General features: G+C 40.6%; 1 protein-coding gene across 3 annotated transcripts in view; it reads left to right on the top strand.

Moving 5' to 3' along the window:
* Astn2 (astrotactin 2) overlaps nt 1-26,638 on the top strand; it is a 985,961-nt gene extending 959,323 nt beyond the window's left edge. For all 3 annotated transcript variants that reach the window (XM_051163215.1, XM_051163211.1, XM_051163209.1), the window contains 3 exons: nt 9,799-9,899; nt 11,532-11,715; nt 26,013-26,638. In XM_051163215.1, coding sequence (XP_051019172.1) covers nt 9,799-9,899; nt 11,532-11,715; nt 26,013-26,250 — 523 coding nt within the window. In that variant the 3' untranslated portion in view covers nt 26,251-26,638. The remainder of the gene's footprint in view (nt 1-9,798; nt 9,900-11,531; nt 11,716-26,012) is intronic.
* The last annotated feature ends 1,086 nt before the right edge of the window (nt 26,639-27,724 follow it).

Genomic DNA, 27,724 nt, shown 5'->3' with positions numbered 1-27,724 from the left:
ACCTATAGCCTGTGCTTCGCCTTTCCTTCCCAGTACTTTTCTTTGACCAAATTTGATGCCCAAGTGTAGCATGAAAGAAAAGGGCTATGTGTAGAATAAGAGTGACATTAATATTAAAAATAGGCAAGATCTGTTGCCTGTGAAAGATATAGTAACATGCATTTCACCCTTCCAATAAGCTATAACTCCCCTGAAGTGTGACTCAAGGCTCAGTTGGGGCCAATAACTGCCCAACAATTCTGTTTGGAAATAGCATTGGCCTTTGAATAGCTAGTCTATGCTTGATGCCACTGAATTGTTATCACTATCTTTTCAGCTTTGAGAAACTCAGTTCAAATCTGCATGGCTTGTGTAGCTCTGTGGAAATGTTTGTACTCCTACACATATCTCTGGCAATTTCCAAGAGAACAGAAAGGATCTGTGTAACCACTTTCAATACCTGTGCATAGTAGACACCTAAGACATGTGTGTGCAATCTCTAAGGAAACTTTCACATCCACAATAGCTATTTGCTTCTTTCATAACATTATCAACAGTAGTTGAAGCACAAGGAAGGCAAGTGAACTGATGAAAGCCACGTGGCTAGCAACTGGTTAATGATAAGACAACCCAGAGACCATATCCAGTACCTCTCAGCATGACCAATGCTGCTCCAATCTGGAGTTACTCCTGTCTGTAAAATTATTTTCCTAACTGAAGTTGTTTAAAAATTGTTCAAGTATGGGTTTTAAAGATGCTGCCCCATATAAAATGAAGGCATGAAAAAGATCTCACAGTTTGTTTTAAAGGTTTCAGAAATAAAAGCTGGAAAGGAATAAATGGACATTCTGTACTTAATTCAGCCTTTGTCTTTGGATCACAAAGTTATACTGGGTCTGTTTTGCCTTTAAGTAACCTAGTAAACCATGAGCAGTTTCCAACAAAGAATAATAATCAGTCCAACAATGTGTTATGCAGTTCATACCCTGGAGAGAAAAGAAAAAAAAAAATCAAAAGAACAAGAAACAGAAGTAAAGGAAGCATAGAGGTTTAAAACTAGTGTTAAAGTCAAGCCAAATGCCTGCCTCTATTTCTATTTCTGAAAGGCTTAGGTCATTTGAAGAATGAATGAATGAGTGAGTGAGTGAATGAATGAATGAATGAATGAACTAAAATCACCATTTCCACAATGTTTGCATATTCAGCCTCTGGGGGATTTCTTTTGTTTTGCTTGGTTGGATTGTTGGTTGGTTGGTTAGATGGTTAATTGACTGGTTGTAGGATGTTTTCACTATACAAGTAATTTCAGGTAGAAAGGGCAGGAATTGTTACTACTTTCCCAGGGGAGCAAATACAATCCTATGGGTGATCGACAGCCCTAGTGTGCAACTGAGACTCCATCTAGTTCAGAGTCCACTTTGAGTATATATATATATAAAGCTTAGACTACTGTTTCAAAGGAAGGAATATCCCTGAAGCAAATGCAAGGCTGAGAAATATATTTTACTGAAGTGCTATTTACACTGCATGACATTTCTTGCTCACCTTCCCCTCTCCAGAATAGTCTACAAGCTCCATGAAAGCCACACTCTTCTTTTTCTTTCTTATGGGTAACTATCCCAATGTAGTGGCATGCTTGACACTTAGGAGGTGTTTCACTGGTGGTCAGGCCCACCCAGTATGATGTTACTGAGATAATTAATTTTTTACTTTCCAGTCAAGTATTGGAGACATACCTGACATGTTTTACTTGAAATCAGCTTATATGTCCTTAATTTTAGATGCCAATATTAATTTTTTTCAGCATTCCAAGGTTCTTGGTAAGGTGAGTTTTAGTGTATGTGCACCTCTGAGGGAGATCAGGGCCGTGGCAGACAAGAGAGATCACTATACCAATTCTAGCAGTGACTACCTCTATCTGAGCATAGAGCTCACATTTGTCTTCAAAGTTCTGGTACAGTTCTTCCAGCTAACTCCCTGACACTTTCATGGTTAGTTTATGTTGGTGGAGTAACTGGAGGCAATATATGTATGTGAAGATGGCATTTAGAATTCAAGCACAGGACTAAAAAGACAAAGTTCATGGTAAGGGGGAATCATGATCTTCCAAGGGATTTGAGTTTAGTTGCCAGCATGCATATCTGGGCAACTTAACACCACCTATAACTCCAGCTCCAGAGTGTGTGATAATGTCTTCTGTCTTCCTTGGGCACTCGCACTCACGTGCATATACTCTACCCACTGCAGACACACATACACAAAAAAATAAATCTTCAAAATGTTACAAAATTTAACCACATACTACCTCACATTTGTCACAGCCCAGGGTTCATAACCTCTACCCAGATTGGGTTGTTTCAAAAATGGAAACATAGCTAAAGTTTTTACTACTGGACTACTTGAATCATGTCTTTGTGTCAGACACTAGGATTAAAATGTATATTGGTAGAATGTATGAACTGTTAGCCTGACCTGGAAAATGAGAAGATTGCACTCTGGTCCTAAGGGTGAGTTAGATACATGTGAGAGAAGAGGACTCCATACCTGCCTTTTCCTTACACATCCTGCCATTTCACTTTCGTATTCCTAGACTATAGGTAAACCAAGATATTTTGCCTAGCAATGAGCACTCAGCTCAGGGAACCTGGGGCATGTGAAGTATGACACCCACTCTAGACCATTCACTCCATGGTGTTTATGTTTAAAGCTGGGGAACATAGGACAGAACATAATAGAGCTGGCCTAAAGCTATGCTGCTCATTCAGAATCAGTCCTAAAATTGGAGTCCAAGTCTTGAGCCAGCAGATGTGGTTTAGACTAGAAATCAGAAGAGCTATGACCCCTACACCAGTTGCTTGAGCATTCTGAGCCTATGCATACCATAGAAATGATTTTTTTTTTTTTAACTCTGGGATCAAATGAAGGAACGTAAGCCAAACAATTTCCTTAAGTGCTGTTGGAGGTCTCCATCAAGGTCTATATGCAGACTGTAGAATGTATGGTTGCTGTTAGTCACTCCTGTTTGTCCCTCTAGTATGCATTCAGCCATAGAAAACACTTTAATTAAAAATAAAGAAATTGTTTTCCATTAAAACTTGAAAAGGCAGACAGCAAGCCAAGTTTGGCTTCAAATCCTACTCTCCATGCTTGTAGGTTGTCACGGTTACTATTGCTGATTTAACAAATGATCGGTAAACTTAGCAGCTTCATACAGCTATTTTGTTCTGGACATGAATTCTGTAAAACTGAATTTCATGTTCTCTATGTAGTGTGGAACCAGGTACAAGAAATTCATTTTAGGGTACCTCAAGGCCTCAGGCTAAAGTGATCTAAGTTTCTTTGGCCACAAGGCTACTGTGATTCCCATTGGCAGCTTTTTCTCCTGGCTTGACTTCCCCAAACTCTAGAGGCAGAACAGCACTCAGATTTCTTTTTGGATGGTCAATTCCAAGTTAGATGCTTTCCTGAGCAGGAGAAAGGGGAATTGCTTTGTTTAGCCAGGCATAGGAATCATACAACATTTCTGCCACTGTGCTCTTCTGATCAAAGCACTCTCGAGGCAACTCCAAATCCAAGATGGAACATCAGTTACACAACAGAGCTTATGCCACCCCTGAAAATATTAAAAATTTAAGTACGCACTTAATGCATGCTTAGTACATACCATATACACCAAACTCTGTCAAATATAGTGTCTTCATCATATCAATATCATCATTCACACTTTGAAGAACTTTACCTGCCTAATGTCTTAAGTATGATAGTCTGTAGAACCAACGTTTGAACCCAGATAGTCAGGTTCCAGAGCCTATTCTAATCCCTGCACAGCCTGTCTCACTGCTGTCATGGGAGTAAATGGTTCCTCTCCTTATACAATCCAATGACAAACAATACTCCATGGCTCCACACTACATGGGCACTACTAAGGGTGGTGAAGAAAAAAAAAAAAAGGGCATGGTACAGCATCCTTTTTATATGTATTCTAAAATATGGTTCAAGAGATTGAATTCTCATTTCCTTTTCCTAATTCAGTGGGTTTGAACTTTGGTTCCCATCTAAAGATACAGGAACCAAAGTGTATTGGCAAATCGGGCTTGTGCTGAGAAGGCTGGTGCAACCTGGAATGAAAACTAGAACAGTATAATTTGCAAACCCATGCTCTTTGCAGGGTACTCCCATGAAGAGCAGCAGCTGTATCTGAGAAAAAAATCTGTCTCTAGAATATCAGATCTAAGCCAGAGGTTCTATTGCCTCCATCCTTTATTGCAGAGACTGGAGACTTAGACTCAAAGAAGGGTAGTAGTGCCTCAAATCCAGCTGCTCAGACCAGAACTGTCAGTGCTTGTATTTTCCCCACCACCCCATTGTGCTGTGAAGGCAGGGAGCAAAACCATGGTAATGGGGGTGGGGAGATAGAGAGCTGGGGGTGGAGAGGTGAAGGAGTGGGCGTGAGCTAATGGGAAGTTGTTTGCCAAAGCCTTGTCTGGAGAAGGAACATTTTATAAGACCAGGGCCTCTGGCCTGGAAACATCTGTTTCCCTTCAAATCAGCAAAGAGACTTTTGCCTCCCCAGAATGCCTAAATCATGTGGTGGCTGGGGAAGAGCAGGCATTGGCTTAGAGACTTCAAACACATTCTCTGGTACTCTAGGGGGACCCGAGCCTGACATGGGCCTCTAGGGCTCCCTCCCTGCTCTTACCCCCTGTCAGATTCTGAGAGGCTCTCACTGCCAATTAACTTCTCAGTTTCATTCCCTCACCCCTGCTGCTAGGAGGTCTGGGGGTCTAGAATAGGACCTGCAACAGCTCCTTTTTCACCCACCCACCTACTTCTGATCTCCAGGAGGGCTACTTACCCCAGGTACAGTTGAAATCAGAGCCTTGGGAAAAAAAGCAAAATAATAGCATTGATAATAATACCAAAGGCTATTGTTCATTGATTGCACAGCACATGTTGGATATCAGGATATCATGCTGGCATGCTCTCTACCACTTTTGCTTGTAAAGCAGCTCCCCTCCATGGCAGGTTGTAATGCTGTGATTTCCATTTTATAGGTAAGTTGTGATAAATCTTCACGCATCCAATAAATGGAGAACTGGATATGAAAACCAAATTACCAAATTCCGTCTGCCAATCCCCCTTAGAGCTCCTCAACCCAATCATCTTTTCTTCATTTCACAGAGAGAAATATTCATTTCCAGACAAGGGCTGTGGCTTTAATAGCATGAGGTGCTTATTACACATTCTGGGTACAATTTGGTAATTGTTGAGGTACCCAATGTAGGTATTTACAGAGAGCTGCTATGTCTGAAAGACACCAAACATGCATAAACAGAGAAGTGCACAGGCCCTGCATCATTTTGGGGTTGGGGTGGAAAGGAACAGGTTTCTCTGAGGAGGTAAAGTTTGAAGGGTGCTTCAAGAACAAAGGAGAAGAGTGACTGAGCCAAAAGGTGCAACAGCTGCAGAGACAGAAAGGTGGGATCTGTTTTCTGGAGCAGTCAGAAGTTGGATCTACCTTAGCTGGGAAGCAGTAGGAAGCTAAGATCGGCAAATAAGACTGGACCTACCATCAAGGTCTTTCCTTGGGTTCAGAGGCAGGGTGATGTTGAGTAAATAAATGAACATCAAAGAGCCGCAGATGAAAATGATAAATTGTTCTGGAGATGATGGTAGGATCACGAGGATGACAGTCTTGACACTGAAGAAACACAGAACATTCTTTGCACGTGAGTAGTCATCTCAAGTCCCTTCGTAGCTCTTAGTTTCATTTTATATTCTCATTGCAGAGGACGACATTACTTTAAGGTGCTTAAGAGACTGCAGCACAATCTGGAAGTACTGTGCTGTAACCCTGGCTTTCAAACACAGTGATTGATGATTTTTCCCTCTGAAGTAAGGTTGGCACTTGGGGGAGCAATGGTTTGAGTCTAGAGCTTCAGGTTCCTAAGAAGTCAACCTCACTCCTGGATCACTTCTGTAACTATCAAAATGTCTCCAAAGTATACAGAGAAGCAAGTCTGCTACTTGTTTATGTCACTGAAGGACACTGCAGGAGCATCCAGGGAGGCTCTGGTCTTTATCCTGGATTCATTTCCTATCTCAGCCTTCACAGATGAACCTATCAGAGTGTAGATGCCACCTTCATAACCTCTGAGAAGCATCAGAATCTGACTGTGTGCTTGGATATCCTTCCCCTTTGTGTCAGGAACCATCACTTTCTCCTCTCACAAAGAATGACCCCGCCCTGCCTAATTTTCTAAGAGATTTCAGATGTTTCTGTGGAGCAGTTTTACAATTACAGCTGAGACAGGCAGAAAGCTCATGGCCTTATGACTTTTGACCCAGGTCTGTGAGATTGATACCTTCCTTTTTCTCTTGCATCCCCTGCCACCACCCTGACACACTTGTCATGCAGGGTGGCCTAAAGCCTTTCCTATTTGGTATTTCTGTTGACATGTTTAGTCACTGTGATATCAAAAGCAAGCCCTACACTTTAAGGAACAAAGACTGAACCATGCCTATTATCATGACATCTTATTCAGTCTTGATCCTCAAGTTGTGGCATCATATTTTGCAAGTGAGGAGGGATAGGAAAACAACTTCCTAAAGAATTCTAGGTGTGCAATTGGAAAATTGCTGAGAGTCAGAGATAGAAAAACAACTTCCTAAAGGACTCTCTGTATGCAATTGGCAAAGTCAAGGCTTCTAATAATCTTTGTCTTTTTAGGATAGGACTTGGGTTGAAGTGGAGTATAGCTCCACATCATATTCAAGACCTGGGTACAATCACCATCACTGCAAAAAGACAAAACAACTCTAAGCCTATTTCCTCCGCAGCATGGTATTATTGATGCTTCTCGAAGCAGAGAAAACAGAAGGATCAGCAAAACAAATGACCAATGAGAAAGAATCCTTAAACATCTTTTAAATCTGTCTTGAGGTTTACTAGTGTATTTCAGTCACTCCTTACAAACTTTCTATTTGTTCTTTGTAACCTGGAGATAATCATATGCTGTAAAATTTTCTTCAATCTGTTGATGGAGAAACCGCAAGTGAGGAACAAGATGCAGTTTCTTCAAGTTCACTGGTTTACACAAATATTGAATGACTAGTGCCATGTTAAGCAATGCAAACATCCCTGCTGAAGTGTGTACTCGGTGGACTTAGAAGCTACAATTGGACCTTCAGCAGCTTTGAGATGAGCTGCTGCACATGGAAAGGACTTACTTGGTGTCTTCCAACACAACTCTTTCCCTTTGACTTTGCAAATTGCTAGTCTCACATTTCAGAGTTTCTTTTTTTTCTCTCTCTCTTCTTTTTGTGAAGAAGGTTGTTGTTGTTTGTTTTCTTGTTTGTTTTTAGTTATGTTTTGAGAGATGGTCTTGCTATGCAATCAAGAATAGCCTCAGTGTCACAATCTAGACCAGGTTAGCTTTAAACTCAAAATCCTCCTGCCTCAGACTCCAGAATATTGTAATTGTGTCTGTATGTCAACATACCTAACTAGCTCTAGAGTTTCTTCTTTATCTTTTCCTCACCCCTCTACATAGCTTTCCAAAGAAAACTTTTGTATCCAACAACACTGAGTCTTAGAGGCAAGTAAGTCTGCCTATCCCTGCTGACACTTGGTACAGAGAGTTAAAGTAAATGCAAAGACATAAATGACTTGGCCAAAGTCACAGTGCAAACGGACAGAACTGGAGTAAAAACACAGGTCTGGCCATTTCCAAAACCAGGTTCTTTTCACTATCATCACCTTCTCCCTTTGTGCTAAGAAGTTCCTATTCACTGAACTTTGTATGCAAACAACCTTTGAGACTTGAAGTCCTGCGGTGTCAAAGCTAGGAAGGCCTAGATAGATTACCAAGCCCAGACTGGTTCAGCCAGTGACTGGTAGAACTGGAACAGAATAGAGTAACTCAGAGCAAGAAGGTCTAGGTTACAACAGACCACAGGCTCATCTCTTTTACTCTCAAAACCCATGACTTTGTAAAGATTGCTTATTATTTCACCTTCGATTTCCTCCCAGAATGATTATTTTAGAATGGTTTCATAAGATTAGAAAAATGCATGAGGTGGCACTGTGTCAGCACAGCTGGGTTCCATGAGTGTAACTAATTGGAACTGTATCTGTACAAAGTTGATGTCTGCAGATCTTGGTCCAGAAGACAGTAGAAACTGGCAGCAGTTTCATTCATGGGCTTTGGAGTCAAATCATCCTAGGTTTAAGAAGTTACTCCTGGTAATCACTGTGTGATTCTGGGCAAAGCGCCCTGCCTTTCTGAGTCTCCAGTATAAAATAAAGAGGGTAATGTACATCTCCTTTAGAACTGCTTAATGAATTAAACTGTTTAGCTCAGTGAAGGAAGCATATTAAGGTCTTAGTAGATATTAATAAATTTGTCCAAGAAATGTGTATTTATTAAGTACCCAATATACACAGTCAGTCAGGTCTGGCTGTTCTGCAGCTTCATAACATGAGCTCAACTGGAATGCTAAGTAAGTAAAAAATAAGATAGAGGCAGAAAGACTTAGGATTTTTTACTTAACCTAGGGAACTCTGTATCCACTTCACACATCGGTGGAGAAGGGTGGCATGACCAAGTGGGGCCAATCCTAGATACAACCTTTCTATTCTTACTCTCCCTGGCCTCTGTATCTTATCTTCTCTGGAAAATATTTTCTCCTTTGTTCGACATTGTGTAAGATCAGGGGTCTGAAGTTAGGAAGGGCCATAGGTCCTCCTTGAGGTCCATAGATGCTGCTCTCAAAGGACCTCTGTTCTCTCCATCCATTAAGTCTGAAGTGAAAAGCTCTCCCTAGCTGAGTTGAATTCCACCTGAGTAGCACAGAGCTTCACATGACATGATGATAAGGTGGGGCCATACCTTGCTGCTAGAACACTTTCCAAGTTTCTTGTCCTAGCTTCCAATATCCTTTCTTGTCAGTTGGTTTTGTCTTGGACATCCCAGTTGCCAATTGCCCATTCCTCTACCTTGTCTTTTTCTCCGCAGGGCCTTTGCCACCACAGGTATTCATTTGCATTTACCAAGCTTGTTGTTCTTCCCTGGATAATGTCCCCCAACTGCCACCTCCTGCACGGCTTCATTCTCACTGTTCAAGTCATAGCTAAAAATGTACTTGCTTAGAAAGTCATTTGTGCTCTACCTTCTCCTGACATCCCACCTAGCTCACACTCTCACATTGATCTTTTCCATGGGATCCTGTTGTATTTTCCATCATCTTTTCCAACATGTGACTATTGTGTTGTGGATTTTGTTGTTTTAGCTTTTGATTAATGTTATGCTTCTCTCTTTTGCTCAAAAAGTCACCATCTAAAATAATTCCTAGGACACAGTTTGTGCTGAGTAGGTAATTTTAAAGGGAATGAACAAATGAACGAACAAATGAATGAATGAACGAACATGTAAATGAGTACAGTCATATAGAAGTTTATCATTGAGGCTCACTTCTCACCACCTAGACACAGACTGCTTGGTTCCACACTTCTAATCTGCCTTCAATGACAATGAATCCAAGAAAAGATATAAATTCTAAGGTTCATCACTATCATTGTAAAAGATGGCTTATGGCATACCTCTCTCCTTGAGGTTTAATTAACTGCAAATTATGAGACTAACTGCAAAGTACCCAACAGGCCTCCAATGCTTGATATGTGTTTTATAACTTTATAATTATCGTTGTTTTAAAAATCATTTTTCAGCAGTGTAGGCATCCCTGAGTTCTTGGGAACATTCCTTTTCTTTTTAGCTCCCAGAGCTCTTCTCACTTTGGTGTTGTCTTCCTGCACTGCAGGTTCACTCTATACGCTGTGGATACTCGAGGGAGGCACTCAGAGCTGAGCACAGTGACTTTGAGGACAGCTTGTCCCCTGGTGGATGACAACAAAGCAGAAGGTAGGTGATTCATCTCTGCATTTGCCAGGGGATTCCTACATTTTCCCTCTCTAAGTTCTGTCACTAACCACTACTACAACTACAACTACACACACACACACACACACACACACACACACACACACACACACACACACAGCAGGGTATGCATGAAAGAAATAAAAGAGCAGGAAGAACATTGAATTGGATTACTCATAATAATGGAGGAATAAATTGAGGTGGACTACCAAGATCTTTGCTGGTGGTCATGGTCTGGATCAGGTCCTGTATTGTAGCTTTAGGAACTTACTACTTTCTTCTACTTAAGTCTGTCCTAGAGCTGGGAAATCAGTGACACCTTGAAGACTGTTTAATCTTTTGTATCCCTGATGACATTAACTGATAGCACACTGCCTAATTCTGTGCAGTAGGAGGTAGCCTTTGAACCTTCAACCCTGAGCACTCACCAGCAATATGCCAGTCAGATTTAACAGACATGCTTAAATTTTTTTGGTTTGGTTATATTTTTAGCCTCTTCTGTTCCATTAAATTGAAAGTATTTGATAAGACTATCTACTAATAATACAGTGAACAATCAAACCAACCATATATTTAGATAGCCTGTAGGTACAGTTTATATATCTAGACTGGAAAACTGCAGTAGTAACTTACAGGTCCTACTGGACTGCCTTACGTTGTGAAGATATTTCCCCAAAGCTATGGTCTACGTGATGTAGTACAGGCAAGTCTGTACCCTTTGGATGTTCTCATTGTTGATGGAAAAGCACACACTTTTATTAGTTTAGCAAAGAGCTTCATAATATCGTATGTGCTAATAGATAAGAGAAGCCAATGAGCTCTTGAGCCTTTAAGGGGATTTGTAATGTTTTTCTGGATAGTTCCAATATTATTTTAAAAACAATGGATACACTGTTGAAAATTTAGAATAGGAAAAATTACAAATAGGTGCTTTTCTCATTCTAACCCCAAGTGCCTTATATCTTCCTGGAATCAACCCTACCCTAATAATGAAGTGGGGACACGTACACATTTTGATCAGAGCCTTCAGATCTGAGGCTATGTCCCATCTATGAATAATCCATTTACATCACAGTGGTTAGTAGAGTTGGGAGGAGTAGGACTGGGCCTGAATGACAAGATGAAACACCTGGACTTCCCTTACAAGGTTTGTGAGCATATATCTATCAGGCCTGACTACAGAAACCTATTGGGAACATTTCAGAGGTGAGACAAAAGGAAGACATTGAGAGAAGCCAATGGTTCACTCAAGCCTTAGCATTCCTTCAGAGTTTCTGTTCAGTTCTTAGCACAGAGGCATTATCTTTAATTAAGCTTAGACTTTTAGTGCTAACTTTCTACCACGTCCTCCACTGAACACTTTGCAATTATTTTATAATTTTGTTTTTCCTGTGCATCCCCCCAAGAGCAGACATCTTTATCTTTAATTACATATAAGAAAACTGAATTCAACTAGTTAACCACATATTTCAGATGGAATGAAAATATTTCCATCCTCAAGGGCCACTCAAGTGAACTCCCATACAGCATACCTTCCCTTTTGTGAAGCATGTGTTTATCACCACTTTTTTCCTGTACTCTCAATGATGTTTTCTGTGCTTCTCTGCCCCACAGAGATAGCTGACAAGATTTATAATCTATACAATGGTTACACCAGTGGCAAGGAACAGCAGACTGCTTACAATACACTGATGGAGGTCTCTGCCTCCATGCTCTTCCGAGTCCAGCACCACTACAACTCTCACTATGAAAAGTTTGGTGACTTCGTCTGGAGAAGTGAGGATGAGCTAGGACCCAGGTACGGGTTTAGAAGTGTGGGTGGAGGGCCAAATGCTTTTGCCTCTCATTAATTTTACTAGACATTCCCTACTTACACTGAAAATAGGCTGTAACAAATAAAGAAAGGCTAGTGGTAATGGACATAGTTGTGTCGAGAGTAAGGGTGGAAAGTAAAAAGAGTTTGCTGTTCCTGGAAATGTATTGGAATACAATAACATTGCTTCTTCTTGTAGAGGAAAAAAAGCAGTGCTATTTTCCCTTAGCAGAATAGTAATCCTAACCACTAATAAAATAATCAAAGACACTAGAACAACAAAAAAAATGGAACAAAAGAAGCATATTGTTCAATTCTAGAAGAACATGAATCTGGTTTGTGAAAATATTATCAAAAGAAGTATCCAGGACAGAACAGGAATGGATGGGTAGGAAATAGAGAACATCTAGGAAGAGTTGGGGAGGAGAAAGAATTTGATCAAAATATATTTTATCAAAAACTAATTTTTAGAAAGGACGGAAGATGACACTTCAATGTTATAGAGAGTTTTGGATGACTGGTCAGGCAGCAAACTGTCTCTGTCATTTTTTTTTCACCTTGGAAACTGATAACCTGCACTTCCTGTTTACTCAGGTAATTTTATTCCTTCTTAATTCTCTGATGGGGATGAAGACCAGAGAGTTTAGTTTTACAATTAAGCTTAGTTGTTTAGGGGTTAAGATGTTTTTAGGTCTAGATAGATGTTTTAAGTTGACAGAGATGAGATATAATAGATATTGATTTACATTCAGAATTTTAGACCCATCAAGATAGGAAAGATGTTTTCTTCAAGGTTGCCAAATATAAATAGCCAAAATACTATGAGTGTGACATTCATATAATTCCCGTTTGGTTTATGGACCTTCTTGCTGTATGTAGTTTATTATATATGTGTGTGTAATAATATAAATATATATGTAAAAATAATAAAGAAAGAATGAGAGAGAAAGACATTTTCAGGGAAAAGAAGGACACAACCATCAACCAAGATTTTTAAAGGCAATTTGAAGGAGGGAAGAGAATGAAGGAGGAAATCTAACCAATCTCCAAATGCTTTTCAACATGGGATCTGGGATCATATTGAACCTAAATCCTTTCCTCTCTCCCACAGGAATTCTTCCTAAGCTTTGGGTGAGCACTCTGTTGGAACACACTAAAGAATTTCTAAGCCTTTGAGGGAGGGAGAGAGGGAGGGAGGGAGGGAGGGAGGGGGAGAGAGAGACAGAGACAGAGAGAAAGAGACAGAGAGAGAGAGAGAGAGAGAGAGAGAGAGAGAGAGAGAGAGAGAGAGAGAGAGAGGAGAGAGAGAGAGAGAGAGAGAGAGAGAGAGAGAGAGAGAGAGAAGCAGGGGCCAGATCTTGAGTACCCTAGAAGTAGGGTCAAGGAGTGTGGATATCTCCTTGGGTTCATGGGCAGCTTTACAAGTGTTTTTCACAGGGGTCTGAGAATAGTTTTATTAGATCTCAAAGGGAGAAGGATCCTCTGGCTGCAGTTGGAAGTAAGGAACACAGGACTGGAGGACAAAAAGGAGGCAGTGAAGCCTTCTACAGGCTCCTGTGATAACAGACCCAGGGTGACAGTATGATATCCTCAGACAGGGTAGCAAGAGACAGAAGAGGAATGTGTGCTCTCTAAAATACTTAGTGTGCAGCAGGGCATGCTTTCAAAACCTTCAAAATGTCCCCTGCAGGATAATTGTTCCCACATCTGAGTGATAAAGAAGAGGAGATCCCATGTAGTTTAAGTGAGCTTCCTAGAGTTACAGAGGTACAGATGTTGGCTAAACTGCCTGGAACTCTCATGCTGAGATGAATTTGAGGCCCTTCTGGAAAGATGTGAGATTTGATGAACATTTGTTCAAAGGATAAAAAAGAGATCTCTTCCCTGCAGTAGGTCTTATCAGTTCTGTTGGGACTGCAACTTTCTTCCTTTCACATGAAAGGAAATTTCTTTACATAAAAGCTAAAAGAGGATGGGTGGGCAGCAGTCCAGAGCGTCCAATGAAAACCACTTGAGTCACCGCAGAGCAGTCTTACCCATGGGTATAGAAAGGCACTCACTCAGCTTTATTGGGCTTTGCCACAGGATGCAGAGAATTTGGGTAGGAATGAAACCAGAGCCACACTCCACTCTTTATAATCTGCTACCATCTTTCAAAAAAAAAAAAAAAAAAAAACCCTACAAGGTATGCATTTCCCCATAAGGCTTTCTGATCACTCATAGAGGCAAGACTATTTATTTGGTAATGGACAATAGTTATCAACCTTCAGATACCTGGTCCCCAGGCACTGTCTGCTAGATCCTACACATTTCCCAGCTTCTTCCTTCTTTGGCCTCTCTAGCCCCCCAGAGAGGGAATTTCAGATTACTCTAGTGAGCTGCACAGGCATGTCAGCAGGAGTAATGCACTGAGGGAGGCGGGGTGCATCCAGATCTGCTGTACAACTATTGGGATCTGCCTTGTTCTGTCCATCAGTTAGCTTGTTTATAAGATGATCCGGATAAACTATGACAGTTGCATTTTGTGTATCTACCATTCTCTCTCTGCCTCTTTCTCTGTGTCCATCTCTTTATCTCCTTCTCTCCCCATCCTCCCCCTCCAACAGTGGTCTTAAGTGAATGTTACTCAGAACCCCAGGTCTTAATGAAAATGCTACTCCCACCCTTTGCTGTATGTCAACCTCATGTTTTAGTATTCTGTGATGTATTCACTAGTTGTAGTATCTTGCTGGCTTCTGTGTTTGCTAATGTATCACCTGTCCCCCCTACTACAACACAAGTTATTCATAGTTACTGATCTTTGGTGCCTTATGCACTATTGCAAATAGATGCTAAATAATTACCTGCTGCATAATTAGATAGTAGTATGAATCTGTGAGTATGTGCACTGATGAACATGGATTCATTCGGATACTGACCACCTTCCAAGGAGTCTTCTCTGTGTACCTCCACACCCATTAAACCTTAAGTGCCTCTTAATTCTCTGTGTGCTCTCAAGGATGTATAGATTCCATTTGGAAATAGCAGCATCCAGAACTCAAAGGCCAAAGAATGAAGTGGCCTTCCAGATAGTGAAAGACTTAAGGAGACGTCAATTAATTAACTGATTTATAGATACCTTTTATGTAATAGCTTATCAGGCCCTTTGATGAGGTCTGGAAAAGAGTGAATAAAGCTGGCCAGGTTGTGGACATAGCTTAGCATCTGGAGAAGAATATAAGGTCATCAGGCAATTATAGTGGAGCAGGGCACAAGAAGCATGCTGTGTAGAAGGAAGATGAGGGACTGTACATAGCAGAGTGCCGAACATGTTAACGAGCATCATGTTAAAAGTCCTGAGCCGGGCGTGGTGGCGCACGCCTTTAATCCCAGCACTCGGAGGCAGAGGCAGGCTGATTGCTGTGAGTTCGAGGCCAGCCTTGTCTACAAAGTGAGTCTAGGATGGCCAAGGCTACACAGAGAAACCCTGTCTCGAAAAACCAAAAAAAAAAAAAAAAAAAAAAAAAAAAAAAAAGTCCTGTCCACTCAGGGGATGGGAAGAACCTCAGATTTTACCTTTCCAACACACTGTCAGGTGATGCCAGTATTGATGGTCTAAAAACATCCTTATAGTGACAATATTTAAGGTGTAGCAGTAGATGCTACTGTAGATAGAGCAGTGAATGCAGACCCAAACCCAAGAAGAATCCCTGCCAAAGAAAAAAGCTAGTGCTTAGAACCAAAGAATGAATCGCCTGCCAGGAGCAGGGAAATGGGGCACGTTCATCAGGAAGAACCCACTGTAAAAATGAGAGTGGTGGTGACGTAAGAAAATACACTGTAGTCAGGAACTATAAATATCACTGAAACAGAGTTCAAGGTGAGAGAGAAGAGAAAAAATAATTAGAGACAAGGCTGGCAAGTTTAACTAAGGTCAGATCTTGATGGCTTTTGTAAAGTCCTGCTCAGAAGTTTGTTCTTTACCTCACAAGTTATGTAAAGGCTTTTAAAAGAGCAATTTGAATAGATTTTCCCTGCCTCTCAAGGGTCAGCAAGTGTACAGAACCAGCATGTAAAGGAGAGAGGAAAAGACGCTTGTTAGGGCTGGGAGCCCAGAGTTCATGTCCTAGGTTTGCCACCTCTTTACTGCATGATCTGGAATCAATTCAATCTCCATTCTGGACCTCATTTGTAATTCAAAGGGGCTTAACTGTAAAGTCTCTTTCAGCTGGTGAGCCAGGGATCCAGAAAATCCTGAAGGTCACAGAAACCAGAAAATGAAGACAACATGAATGTCATTTCACCTCTAGCCTGACATCCTGTATTTGGGGACCCAGGATGACTGGGGAGACTAGATATTTTCCCAAGAGTTGATACAAGATGAACCCTGTTAGAATTCTTTTGGCCCACATAATCTCCAACCCCAAAATGTTTCCAACTCCTTCCTTGGTCTGGGTTTGCATACCCCAATATAATTTAGTGACAAAAGGGCATCTCTTACCTCTGCCTAATAAATCTATCTGGATCATTTTCCCCAGAGCCTGCTTCTCATGACAACTATAGGTTACTGCAAACAGCTGCTCAAAGAAGACCCGCTGACACCCAGCTGTCCCACCATAAGGTTCCTATTACAAGACTTGAAAAGCTGAGCTCATAGGTGGCCAGGGACCAGAATTTTCTCAGCTCAGAGCATCCTTGACCACTCTTGAGCTTTTCTATGCTTATAGTTATGTTTGGTCAAATAGAAAGGGTAGTGTGAGGAGAAAAAACTTGTGAAGAGATCTGGTTTCAGAAAATTGTTCTATTTGAAGTAGAAATTACTTATTTATTTTGTGAGCCGTATTTATTTCTATGACAGATGTTGCTCAGATTACAGAATTATTACCGGCTTGCTTCAGCCTGAGATCTTTCTCAACTTTAAGAGACAATGCACCTTTCTCACCTGAGAAGAGTTGGCACAACCATTGTTGTACCCTTAGCCAGAGTAAGCAAACCTAAAAACACACTCTAGAGCCTTCCAAGGTTGTGTTAGCTCCTTCCCTCCATATCTTATATTAGTATTTATATTAGTAACTTTGGACTATCTAGCATACTGGTAAAGGCAATAAACAAAAACAAAAAAAAATATAATGTGTTCTCATAGTGTTAAATATGTTTTCATTTTTCCTTAATATTTTTGAGATGAGAATGAACTGTGTAGAATGAATGTACATAGGTGAATTCTTTAGACAAAGCCTGTTAAATTAATTATACCTCTTTTTTCACAGTACCTTAGAATGGAGAAATGTTAGTGAAAACCGTTACAGTGTATTATCACTTCCAATATAATAAATTTCCTAAGTTTTCTCACTGATGAAATAGCAGATTGTTATAATCTTTAAGGCCCTGTCAGCTTCAACTAAAATAGTTTCTGGTTAGTCAGCCTTGCCTTTAGTAAAGAAAAAACTCTTTATCAAGTCTCCTGGGCCAGACCTAGTAGAGCATCCTTGTGATGCCAGCTCCCAGGAGGCTGAGACAGGGTGATTTCCAGTTGGACTCCAACATGGACAGCAAGCTACAAAGTACTATGATTTAAATGGGATGTATTCCATGTGGCAGATATATTTGGGCACTTGGTCCCTTGCTGGTGGCATTGTGAGGAAGTTGTGGACCCTTTCAGAGGTACAATCCTGCTGGAGGAAGTGTGTCACTGGGAACAGCAATTTGAAGGTTAATGGCTTTCCCTCTCCCCCCTGACTTCCTGCTTAATTTTTCTGCCTCCTGTGCGTGACTGAGATGTGATCTTTTAGCTTCTTGCTCCTACCTCTATGCTTTACCGTCACTGTAGACTCCAAGCCTCTGGAACGTAGGTAAGCCAAAAATAAACTGTTCCTTAGGTTGCTTGTGATGATGTGAATTTTATCACAGTAACAGAAAATAACTGATATACATAGAGAGGTCCTGTGTTTAAGAAAAAAAGAAATAAAATAGATCACATAATCTCTTATGAGAAAGCACAGAAGAGAACCAATGTAAACATTTTCACTAATTACTAACACGTCAAGGCTGTACATCCATCGGCAATGCTGGCTTTCTATTGGGGCAAAAGGTTGAGGCAAAATTTTGATGGAGGTTTACTTTAAAAGTCTCCTAATGAACTGTTAAGAAGCGACAAAAACATGATTTCATTGCTCCAGGTCACCATACAAGCTAAATATATGTTAGTGCATTTATGTTTTCAAGCGGAAATACTGTTATTTCATTCTAAACTAAGTATTACTTATTTAACAGCATACAAATCATATAGAGTTATACAAAAAAGAAAGTAGAAATTTTGTAGGTATGAATGCTGTCATCCCTCCTCTACCCCAGAGGTAAAGTTATTGACTGCATATAACGTTCCATAGACAGATGTGGGTTTAGCATGGATATTTATGGGAAAGGGAAAACACACAGGTTTTGTGATATCTATATTTATAACTACATCTTCATATCCAATATTTCTTGTCTTTACCAAATATATATACCATCATTGGCCCACTTATATCTTAAGAATACACTAGCCAAGTATCTTCCTATTAACATGTATCTATGTACTGTTACATGCATTATAAGAATGTATCGCATTGTATTCTCGTTCTCTATTATATGTCAACAAGGTGTCTTTGCTATTACAGATGAATTTGCACAAACTACCTGCCCACTTGTCTAACTGCTTCCTTATGTCCACATGATGTACTTGTGCTATGTCATTGTCTTTACTGATCCTTACTAGAAAACTGCCATATTTTGAAATTTTAGGACTGAAAAAAATCCTCCATTTATGCTAATTTGCATTTATTAATCCATTCTTCTTGCTGCTGGGAAATGTTAGCTGAGCAACTATTATGGTCGTGGCAATTTATATTTCACTTAATGGATTGTTAGTTAAGCAATAGAGAAGCCCTCTTGATATATAAATTGTTCAAAGCCATAGAACTAATGAGCCGGAGCCAAAATTCAAATACAGTCTTGCTATGTCAAACCAGCATTCTATTCCATGTGATGCATTATATCCAAAAATATATACACAACTGAGATAGGATGTATTATGGTCCCAAACAGAGAAATAAAGTTTTTAGCAACAAAGGGGAAAGCCTGATATAGAAAACTTGGAAGATCTGGAAAGCTTCCTGAAGGTGAAATTGCAGTACAACCTTGAGGTATGAATGGAGCCTTGGTGACTGTGGTCCTCTCCTCTCTGGAGCACAGTGCCCTGGTCATTGTGTCACACTAGGTTTCCTAACAAAGCCCTCATCAGAGGCATATTGGATGGCATTTCCTTGTAAATAACTTCCCATTACTTTCTCTATAAACAGATGGAAGGGACATGGGGTGATAACTCCATGCTTCAGATACTGTGCAAGAAGAAAGCATGAGGACAAGTTTGGAGTTCAGATCCCAGCACCCATGTAAGCACCGGGTAGACCTGGTGACATACATACAATTCTGTCACTTCTATGTCAAACATATGGGATCCGCAGAGTAAGCTAGTTAAGTATACTAGCCTTGTCAGTGAGCTCTGAGTTCACACTGAGAGACTACGTCCATGAGCACAGTGGTGAGTGATTGAGGAAGATTCCTCCTGTCAAGCTTGAACTCTCTGTCTCTCTGTCTCTGCCTCTGTCCCTGTCTGTCTGTCTGTCTGTCTCTCTCACTCTCTCTCTCTTTCACACACACATATGTACACATGTAGCAACACATATACACACCACACACACATGAAACACACGCATCTGTATATATACAGCTGCATACATGCACTGCACACATACATGAAACACACACTCCCCACACCCCCCCAAAAAATCACAAAAAATACCCACTCCAATTTTGGCTATGTGTAGCTACTTTTAAAAAATATACGAATGTGGTCACCTACAGTGAGGGGGAACCCATGACCATATTGAAGGAATCACATTAAATTTAACAGACTCTAATTCAAAGGTTGTTAAAAATGATGTAATAGTGGCAATTTTAGTATGGTTTTCTTTGTAACAATTAGTACCTTGCAGCAGAGACATGAGACAAGTCACACGATTTGCCATTGGGTCATTTTTCCTATCTGTAGTATGAGAATAGACCATAGACCCTGGCGTTGTGATGGGTGTTGATGTTAGGTGAGCCTGCACAGTTACTATTTATGACATATAGTGAGCACTTGATTAGAGCCATCAATATTCTCATTGTCATCACCATCTGATGATCACTAGCATCATCATCATCTGTGCAGCTCAGAGCTTTGCCTACTTACCTGCAGTTGCTTAAACAACACAGCTATCTGCCGGCCTCTCCTCCCCTTTCCTCCTGCTCTGCGTTTGTATCAGCAGGCAAGCTGGTTATAAGGCCTGCAATATATCTCAGTCTGACTATAGTGTAGTAACATCATCGCTGTTCCTTTTACCAGAACAGGCCTGTTTTCTCAAGCTGTGGCCTGACCAGAGTTGAGTCAATGGAGTGTGTACTTACTTTACTCTGCCCTCTTCGATTTCTTACAGCCGTGTTGTGCATGCCCCTGACTCTCGTTCATTTGGTATGTTCTAACCTAGAGAACTTTAAGTCCAACTTGAGAGGCAGGGGGGAAGAAGAGGGGCCTGGATCAGCACTAACTGGGTAGCAGTGATGGAAATGGAATGTTCATCAAAGACTATCCAATTTCCAGAGAACTGATAGTAAGCCCAAGCATTACTTGCTTCATTCCTAGTATCCTCTGTTGTCTGAATGCACACTTTAATTTAGTGTCTGCTATCTACTGGCTTGTGCTATGTACTTATGGTAATTATTTCATCTCAACATTTATCCTGTTTAACCAGTGATGGAACTGAAGATCTAGGAACTGTAAGGAGTTTTAATGACAAGCTTTTCTCCTATAAACATTACTCCAGTGTGTGCCTAGCACTTATTTAGAGCCAAGCAAAAACCTATTTAGTTTCATCTGCTACCATCACCATTTCCATTCCCATTTTATAGCTGTGAATTTTAATAGTCCTGTCGAAGAATTTGTTCATAATCCACGCAGTTGTTAAGTAATCAACCTAGGACTTGAGTAGGGGATGGTAGAAGTATCAACTTTGCCTCAACTCTTTACCTTCAACAGTACTGGTTCTGGATTTATCCATTATGAGCAGAAGTCATTCCATTAGTACAGTTTCCTCTAATTAACCCTAACCCTAACCTCATACCAAAGTTCGTTTTCCATACAGAGGGAAGCTTTGTGTAATTGAGTTCTAAAATTCTTTCTGAGGAAATGGCCAGGTTTTTGAAGGCAAAGCATTTGGGCATGTTGGAAAAACACTATTTTCAGCCTCATTTTTTTTTTTTTTTTACTGTTTATGTTTGTGACTGCCTAGATCACTCATTGGTTCTTCATTGCCCAGTGAATAAAATTAAAATTTATGAGTATGGCATAGGAAAATCTAGATGGTCTTGTGTCCTTCATGGCTTCCCATACATTCCCTTCACCATCCATTTTAATCAACTGCTAGTTTATGTCTCTCATTTATCTGAAGCATGTGTTCCATCTAACGATACATAGCTTTACCATTGTGCTCTTAAAAAAGATTTTTATGAGCTCTTTTCCTAGTTGATGGTTAAGTGCTCATCTGACAGATTCTCCTAGTATATATTTCATATTTTCTAGCTCAGCACATTTTCTTTTCAGAAAAAAGACTGTTAATAGGTCTGCCAGTTTCCTACAATATCGACACTTACAGCTTTGGCCAGGCCATGTCTATCCCCACGGCATGCCTGACTAACAATACCTAATTGTACTATAATGACAGTGTTATCTGAGATAGTGGTGACAGTGATGGTGTCAGTGACAGTGACAGAAGTGATGGTGGTGTCAGTGATGGTGGCAGCAATGACCATGGCTGTGTTGAGGTGGTTAGAGAGAGGACATTTTCTAACATGTACCGTATGCTTTCTCCTGCAGACTTTCCTAAGGCTACTGTGCAGTACTCTTAGGGTCTTACATGCACTAAGTAGCTTGAGACTCACTGTAATCCTACGCAGTGAGCTGTCTGCTGTTCCTTGTTGTAGTGAAGAAAACAAAGCAGGCTGCTTTCCCCGCCCCAAAGAAGATCAAGCCAGTGTCCCTGAGTAGAACGATGGGTGAGAGCTGATGCCTACATGTGCCCCCAGCTAAGTCTCTCAGTGCTGGTCTTATTTTTTCACTACTCTTTTTTATGTTTTTAAAATTAATTTATTCTGGTTGCATCTCAATGGTTATCCCATCCCTTGTATTCTCCCATTCTTCCCTCCCTCCCATTTTCCCATTACTCTGCTCCCCTATGACTGTTCCTGAGGGGGATTACCTCCCCCTGTATATGCTCAGAGGGTATCAAGTCTCTTCTCGGTAACCTGCTGTCCTTCCTCTGAGTGCCACCAGGTCTCCCCCTCCAGGGGACATGGTCAAATGTGAGGCACCAGAGTACGTGAGAAAGTCATATCCCACTCTCCACTCAGCTGTGGAGAATGTTCTGACCATTGGCTAGATCTGGGTAGGGGCTTAAAGTTTACCTCCTGTATTGTCCTTGGCTGGTGCCTTAGTTTGAGCGGGACCCCTGGGCCCAAATCTGCCTATCATAATGTTCTACTTGTAGGTTTCTAGAACCCTCTGGATCCTTCTACTTTGCCATTCTCCCATGCTTCTCTCATCTAGAGTCCCAATAGGATGTCCTTCCCTCTGTCCCAGTTTCACTTTCCAAAGCAGGAAAAAAAAAAAAAAACATTTTTAAACAAAGCAGAGCCCATCCAATTGCTTTCTCTGTTTAAAGTTGAACATTTTATGACTTTTTTTTTTACTGATACTTTTTCTTTTGTACCTCCATTGGGTGACTCTTGAGTGTTAACTTCATGAATGATGGATGATGCTAGAGCATGTCAGAATGCTGCTTCATCTACTTAGTCTGACAAGAGAATTTAGGGATGGATATGAACAAACACATTGAATAACTGTGTGAAATTCTCGAAGAATAAGTTTAAAATGCCTATATCTAATGTTATGTAATGTTTAAATGTTGGTTTAAACTCTGCACTTAACTGCACTATACCTACATAACTAAATATAATGCTTATGAAGAGTTTAATGTCGATTCATTACCCCTTTTTACTTATTTTACTTATTTATTTATTTGGATTTAGAGAGCTGACCTCAAGTTCACTGTATAGCCAAGGAATGACCCTGAGCGCCCAATCCTTATGCTTGTGCTTTGGGAAATCCAAGGATTACAGGCATATTCTGTTCTGCTAGACTTGTGCATTTGTGCAGACTGAACCCAGTAATCCACACATGCTAGGCAAACAGGCAAACATTCTAAAGACTAAGCTGTGTCCACAGTACTCTACTTTTTAATATTTCAAACAATATATTATATATAGAGTCATTCACATTGCATAGTTAAGACCAGGAGACTGGGGCAGCAGTGGTGAAATGCTTTGCAGGCTCGCCTCAGTGACATGTGGCTGAGCTGGGATCTAAATCACTATTACTCTGAACATTGGAGATTATACTGAGACCTGATAGTAATCCAACTGCCTTCCTCCTTCCTACTGCTGCAGTGCCTCCTGCCCACTGTCAGATTCCCATGAGTACTGTGATCTAGCTACAAACTTTTTCTGTATTCCTGTATCTCTCTTTTTGCCACTGCTGCCTGCAAAGTCTTCTATTCTGCATCTAGCAGTTAATACAAGCTCCTCTTCCATTAGAGAGCTTTACTGGACAGTGATAGTCCCACGTAAACACTTTCCATATCTTTGTGTCCATACAGTGCTTGCAACATCCTTTTTGATTCATTGCTCTTGGCTCCAATATCACACTCTCCATTCATCTGCTTTTCTCACAGACTTTATATAATGAAAACTTGCCTATGAAATATTTTCAACTAATCAGCACATATTACTTTATCTCCTTTGGCTTCACCATAGCCCCTTTTTTAAGAAAGCATATTTAGAGACCATAGGTAAAATTTCCAAAGACATAGAACTAACAATCAGAAAAATAGGACCAGAGACATGTGGCTCAGTGGATGTTGTGAGTTCATATACCTGCAACTCATGTAAAAAACAGAAACAAAGGTAGATTTTTGTAGTCCCACCAGTCCAATGACAAGATGAGAGGAGCCTGGAGAATCTTGCAGAAGCTCTCTGGCCATCTATACTGGTGTATGCAGAGCTTTGGAGAATCAGAGACAGACTGTAGCTCAAATAAAGTAGAAGGTGAAAGCCAGTTTCCAAGGCTGTTCTCTGACTTCCACATGTACACCATGGCATGTGCCCGCCCTCACACATAAACATGCATGCCCATGTATAAATACATACACATGTATAAATACATACACATGTATAAATTAATATGTTTAAAAATAAGAACAGAGGGACTGGAGAGGTGGCATGGGGCTTAAAAGCACATGTTCTTGTAGAAGATCTGTGTTCCATTTCTAGAGCACGTATAGTGACAGACAAACGTCTATACCTACAGTTCTAGGGTATTTGTTGAGATCTTCTGACCTCTGTGGGAACCCACCTTGCATGTGGTACTATTCATACATGTTGGCAAAGCACTCATGCCCATAAAATAAAGCACATAAACCTAAAAAGAAAACAATAAAAAAAAATAAGAGCATAGCAGGAGCTCAAACAAAGGATGAGAAATATACTCCTCCGGTTCCTCATAGGAGTGGGAGCAACTGCCTGCAAGGAGGGAGGCCTGTGGATAGAGTGTGATCATAAAATGGCGAATTCTTGGCTCCTCACAAAATATTCCACCCAAGTGGTGAACTATACAAAGAGGACTTTTTGAAAGGCACCTCATAAATCATGCCCACGAAATGTAATACACACGTCCAGTCCCTTTTCATCCACCACACAGGTGCCTAGTATAGTCTCCAATTTGTGGGGTCTATGTTATAAAATGCACTCTCTCCCATGATCTCAAGAGTTCATGGAAAGGACAGAGAGACAGGTACAAAGACACAGACTTTTCTTAGTCCCCAGGACCCGTGGGCATCTTAAAGATACTAGAATTCAGAAAAACTGGACTATCATCTGGGAAAGAAGCCTTCTTTTCCTTCCCTAGGCTTCTGTGTTTACATCTTTGATAAGAGTATAATAGGCTGGGTGAGCCTGTGGTTCTTAAGAAGTTCCTTGAAGGGATATTGGAAAATGTCAGGAAGTGATGTTACCGTACTAACAGATGCTTGGTGCTATTTACACCTGATGGGATGAAGCTGCAAGATGGTGATCAGATCCTACATGATTGCTCATATAATAAAGAATCAATAGTAGTCCTCTTAAGAAACCTTGGAGATCTCAAAGATCTCCCCTAGCTCAGACTATACAGCAACCACTGTCCACTGCTAGAAGAATGTTTCAGGTACGTTCTAAATGGTGACCACCACACAGAATGACTCTTGCTTAGATCAATATTCGGGTTAACCTTGGTCCTGACACATCATAGTAATGATGTATTGGGAGTTTACTGTTTGCAGACACTGGACCTTTCTCATCCATGCTCTCAGAAGCAATTTAGGAGGGAAAGGCATCCATTAAGGTGAGAGATAGGCTGAAGAACTACAGAGAAATTCTGGTTTAAGAACATTCATATTTAGGCCTTGGTGAAAGAGAAAGCCCAGGAGTCATGATTTCTAAATGTAATGACAAGAAGAAAAGTGCATGAGAGTGACTGAAGCGAAGGGCACACAGTTGGGGAAGGGTTGGATTTACAACTCTGGCTCAAATGGTCAACTTAATATTTGACTTTGGTCAAGTAATTTTACTTTTCTGAGTATAGATTACTCACCTCTTTACTAGGAGTGAAAAAAAATCATTCGGGACTAATATGAACATTTGATAAATATATAAAAGTTTAAAAATATATGTGAAGTGCATATTCAATGAATATATAGCATGTGGTGTCAAATTCCAGCCGTTAGTTTTTGTCAATATTTTTAAGTCATTACAAAGGTACTTTCTGTTGGTCAGAGCCCCAAGGCTGGTATTCTACCAATCACAGTGCAAGGAATGCAAATAAAAAGATAGATCCTAAGGTCATCTCCTTTTTGGTGAAGAAGAGAGACTTCAATACTCAGCCAGAGGCTAGAATTAAAAGAATACTTTATTACAGTTTTAGGTAACTCTTGGGTAGTTATTTATAGTACTAAATTATGGATGGAAATAGGTTAGAAGATACAGCTTACATAAGATATCTTCCAATACCTGTTGATCCTATATAAGACCTCTTCTGGACTTCATCCTGACTGTTTCTGTCTCCTTGTGCCCTTTAGGAAAGCTCATCTGATCCTGCGGAGACTGGAGAGGGTCAGTAGCCATTGTTCTAGTCTCTTGCGAAGCGCCTACATCCAGAGCCGTGTGGACACCATACCCTATCTCTTCTGTCGCAGTGAGGAGGTCCGACCTGCAGGAATGGTGTGGTACAGCATCCTAAAAGACACCAAAATCACATGTGAGGAGAAGATGGTGTCCATGGCCAGAAACACGTATGGGGAGACCAAAGGCCGGTGAGGGAGGGTACAACCCTCCTTGAGCACAGAGACGCTCTTAGGGGGAGCACTACTTTCATGGATCCTGGGGCCTGGGTGGGCTGGGGGACAGCTGAGGGGCCTGGCACATCACATTTGCCAGCAAGGCCAAAGCAAACTGTTTCTCCGTGGACAGACAACTGAGAACTTTGTAACCAATGGAATTATTCATTTTTCTCTTTTATTTTTTCTAAGATATTATTTGACTCTATCAAATGTCTCTCCTTTTTAAATCTTTTCTTATGGATGGAAGTCAGTGTGGAGGCAAGAGCTTTCAGGTGAAGACCAAGCAGCCTTTCCTCTTCTTCCTCCTTCCTGCCATGGATCCCTGGAAGGAGCCTTGGAGAGATAATTGACTACTTCAGCATTAACAAGGACGCCCTAGAATTGTTTCAGGAAGGAAGCTTGGGTCTTTAAGGACTTCCCTTTTTCCCTCTTTTTCCTCCTCTTCCTCCTCCTCTTCTGTCCTCCTCTCTTATCCCTCTTCCCCTCCCTCCCTCCTTCTCACTCCTTCCCTCCCTCTTCTCTATCTGGACATTATTGAGTTTCCAGGCCCACTGCTTCTTTCTGCTACCTGTAGGTCTCTACAGGATTTTCTGTGCATTAAATTCCTATTGTCTCTCTTTTTGCTTGGGTGGTGTTTCTTACCAATCAAGTATGTTTGAGGGATCTCTATCAATTCATGAAACAAATATGGTTAACTAAGTACTCTGTGGAAGGCACAGAATGAACAAAACAGGCAGAGACGTTTTCTGACCTATAGGGACTTATAGTCTAGTGGTTACTGTTTGGAATCAATCTAGTAGTGTCAGGCTGGGCCAGAGGTGAATGAATGCTTTTGAGAGACATGTCTGGACCATAAACCATGCAAGTTATAAAGTACTTGCTTGAAAACATAGTTTTCTTTTATGAATGAGAAAGAAGAAATCAGACAAAAGCAAGAAAACTGTAGGAAGAGGAAAAGCCTTGAACAAACGAAGGGGAAAGATAAAATAAAGCTCATTAAAGGACCAAATAAGCTTTTACTAAAAATAGGAAATACTGAATTTGGCATGAGCATGAGCACAAGCAGGGAGATATTTACTGGATCACAGACAATTTATCAGTGGCCACACTATTGAGGAAAATAATAGACTTTCTTCCCGCACCTATAACCCCCCATAATCTCTCATGAATGGAATCTCATAGTACCCTTATTTATAGATGAAGAAATGACAACTGGTATACCTGTGTGTAGATTTTATGCAGGTAACCACAGCTTCAGTGAGTGAGTTCATGGAGACCATGATTGTGTCATGTACAGAGGAAAACTATAGAAGGGAGCATAAGAGAGGATAATGACTGATGAAAGCTTAGTACCTGTATCAATAAAACTGTCAATAAGTTTCTTTAAACCAATAGATTTTAAAATAAAATAGGAATCAAAGTAAGAAGTAGTGGAAAAAAGGTTGGGAGTA

Source organism: Acomys russatus, chromosome 2 (assembly GCF_903995435.1).
Source record: "Acomys russatus chromosome 2, mAcoRus1.1, whole genome shotgun sequence".
Classification (NCBI taxonomy): Eukaryota; Metazoa; Chordata; class Mammalia; order Rodentia; family Muridae; genus Acomys; species Acomys russatus.
This window is presented reverse-complemented; position numbering and strand designations above follow the sequence as displayed.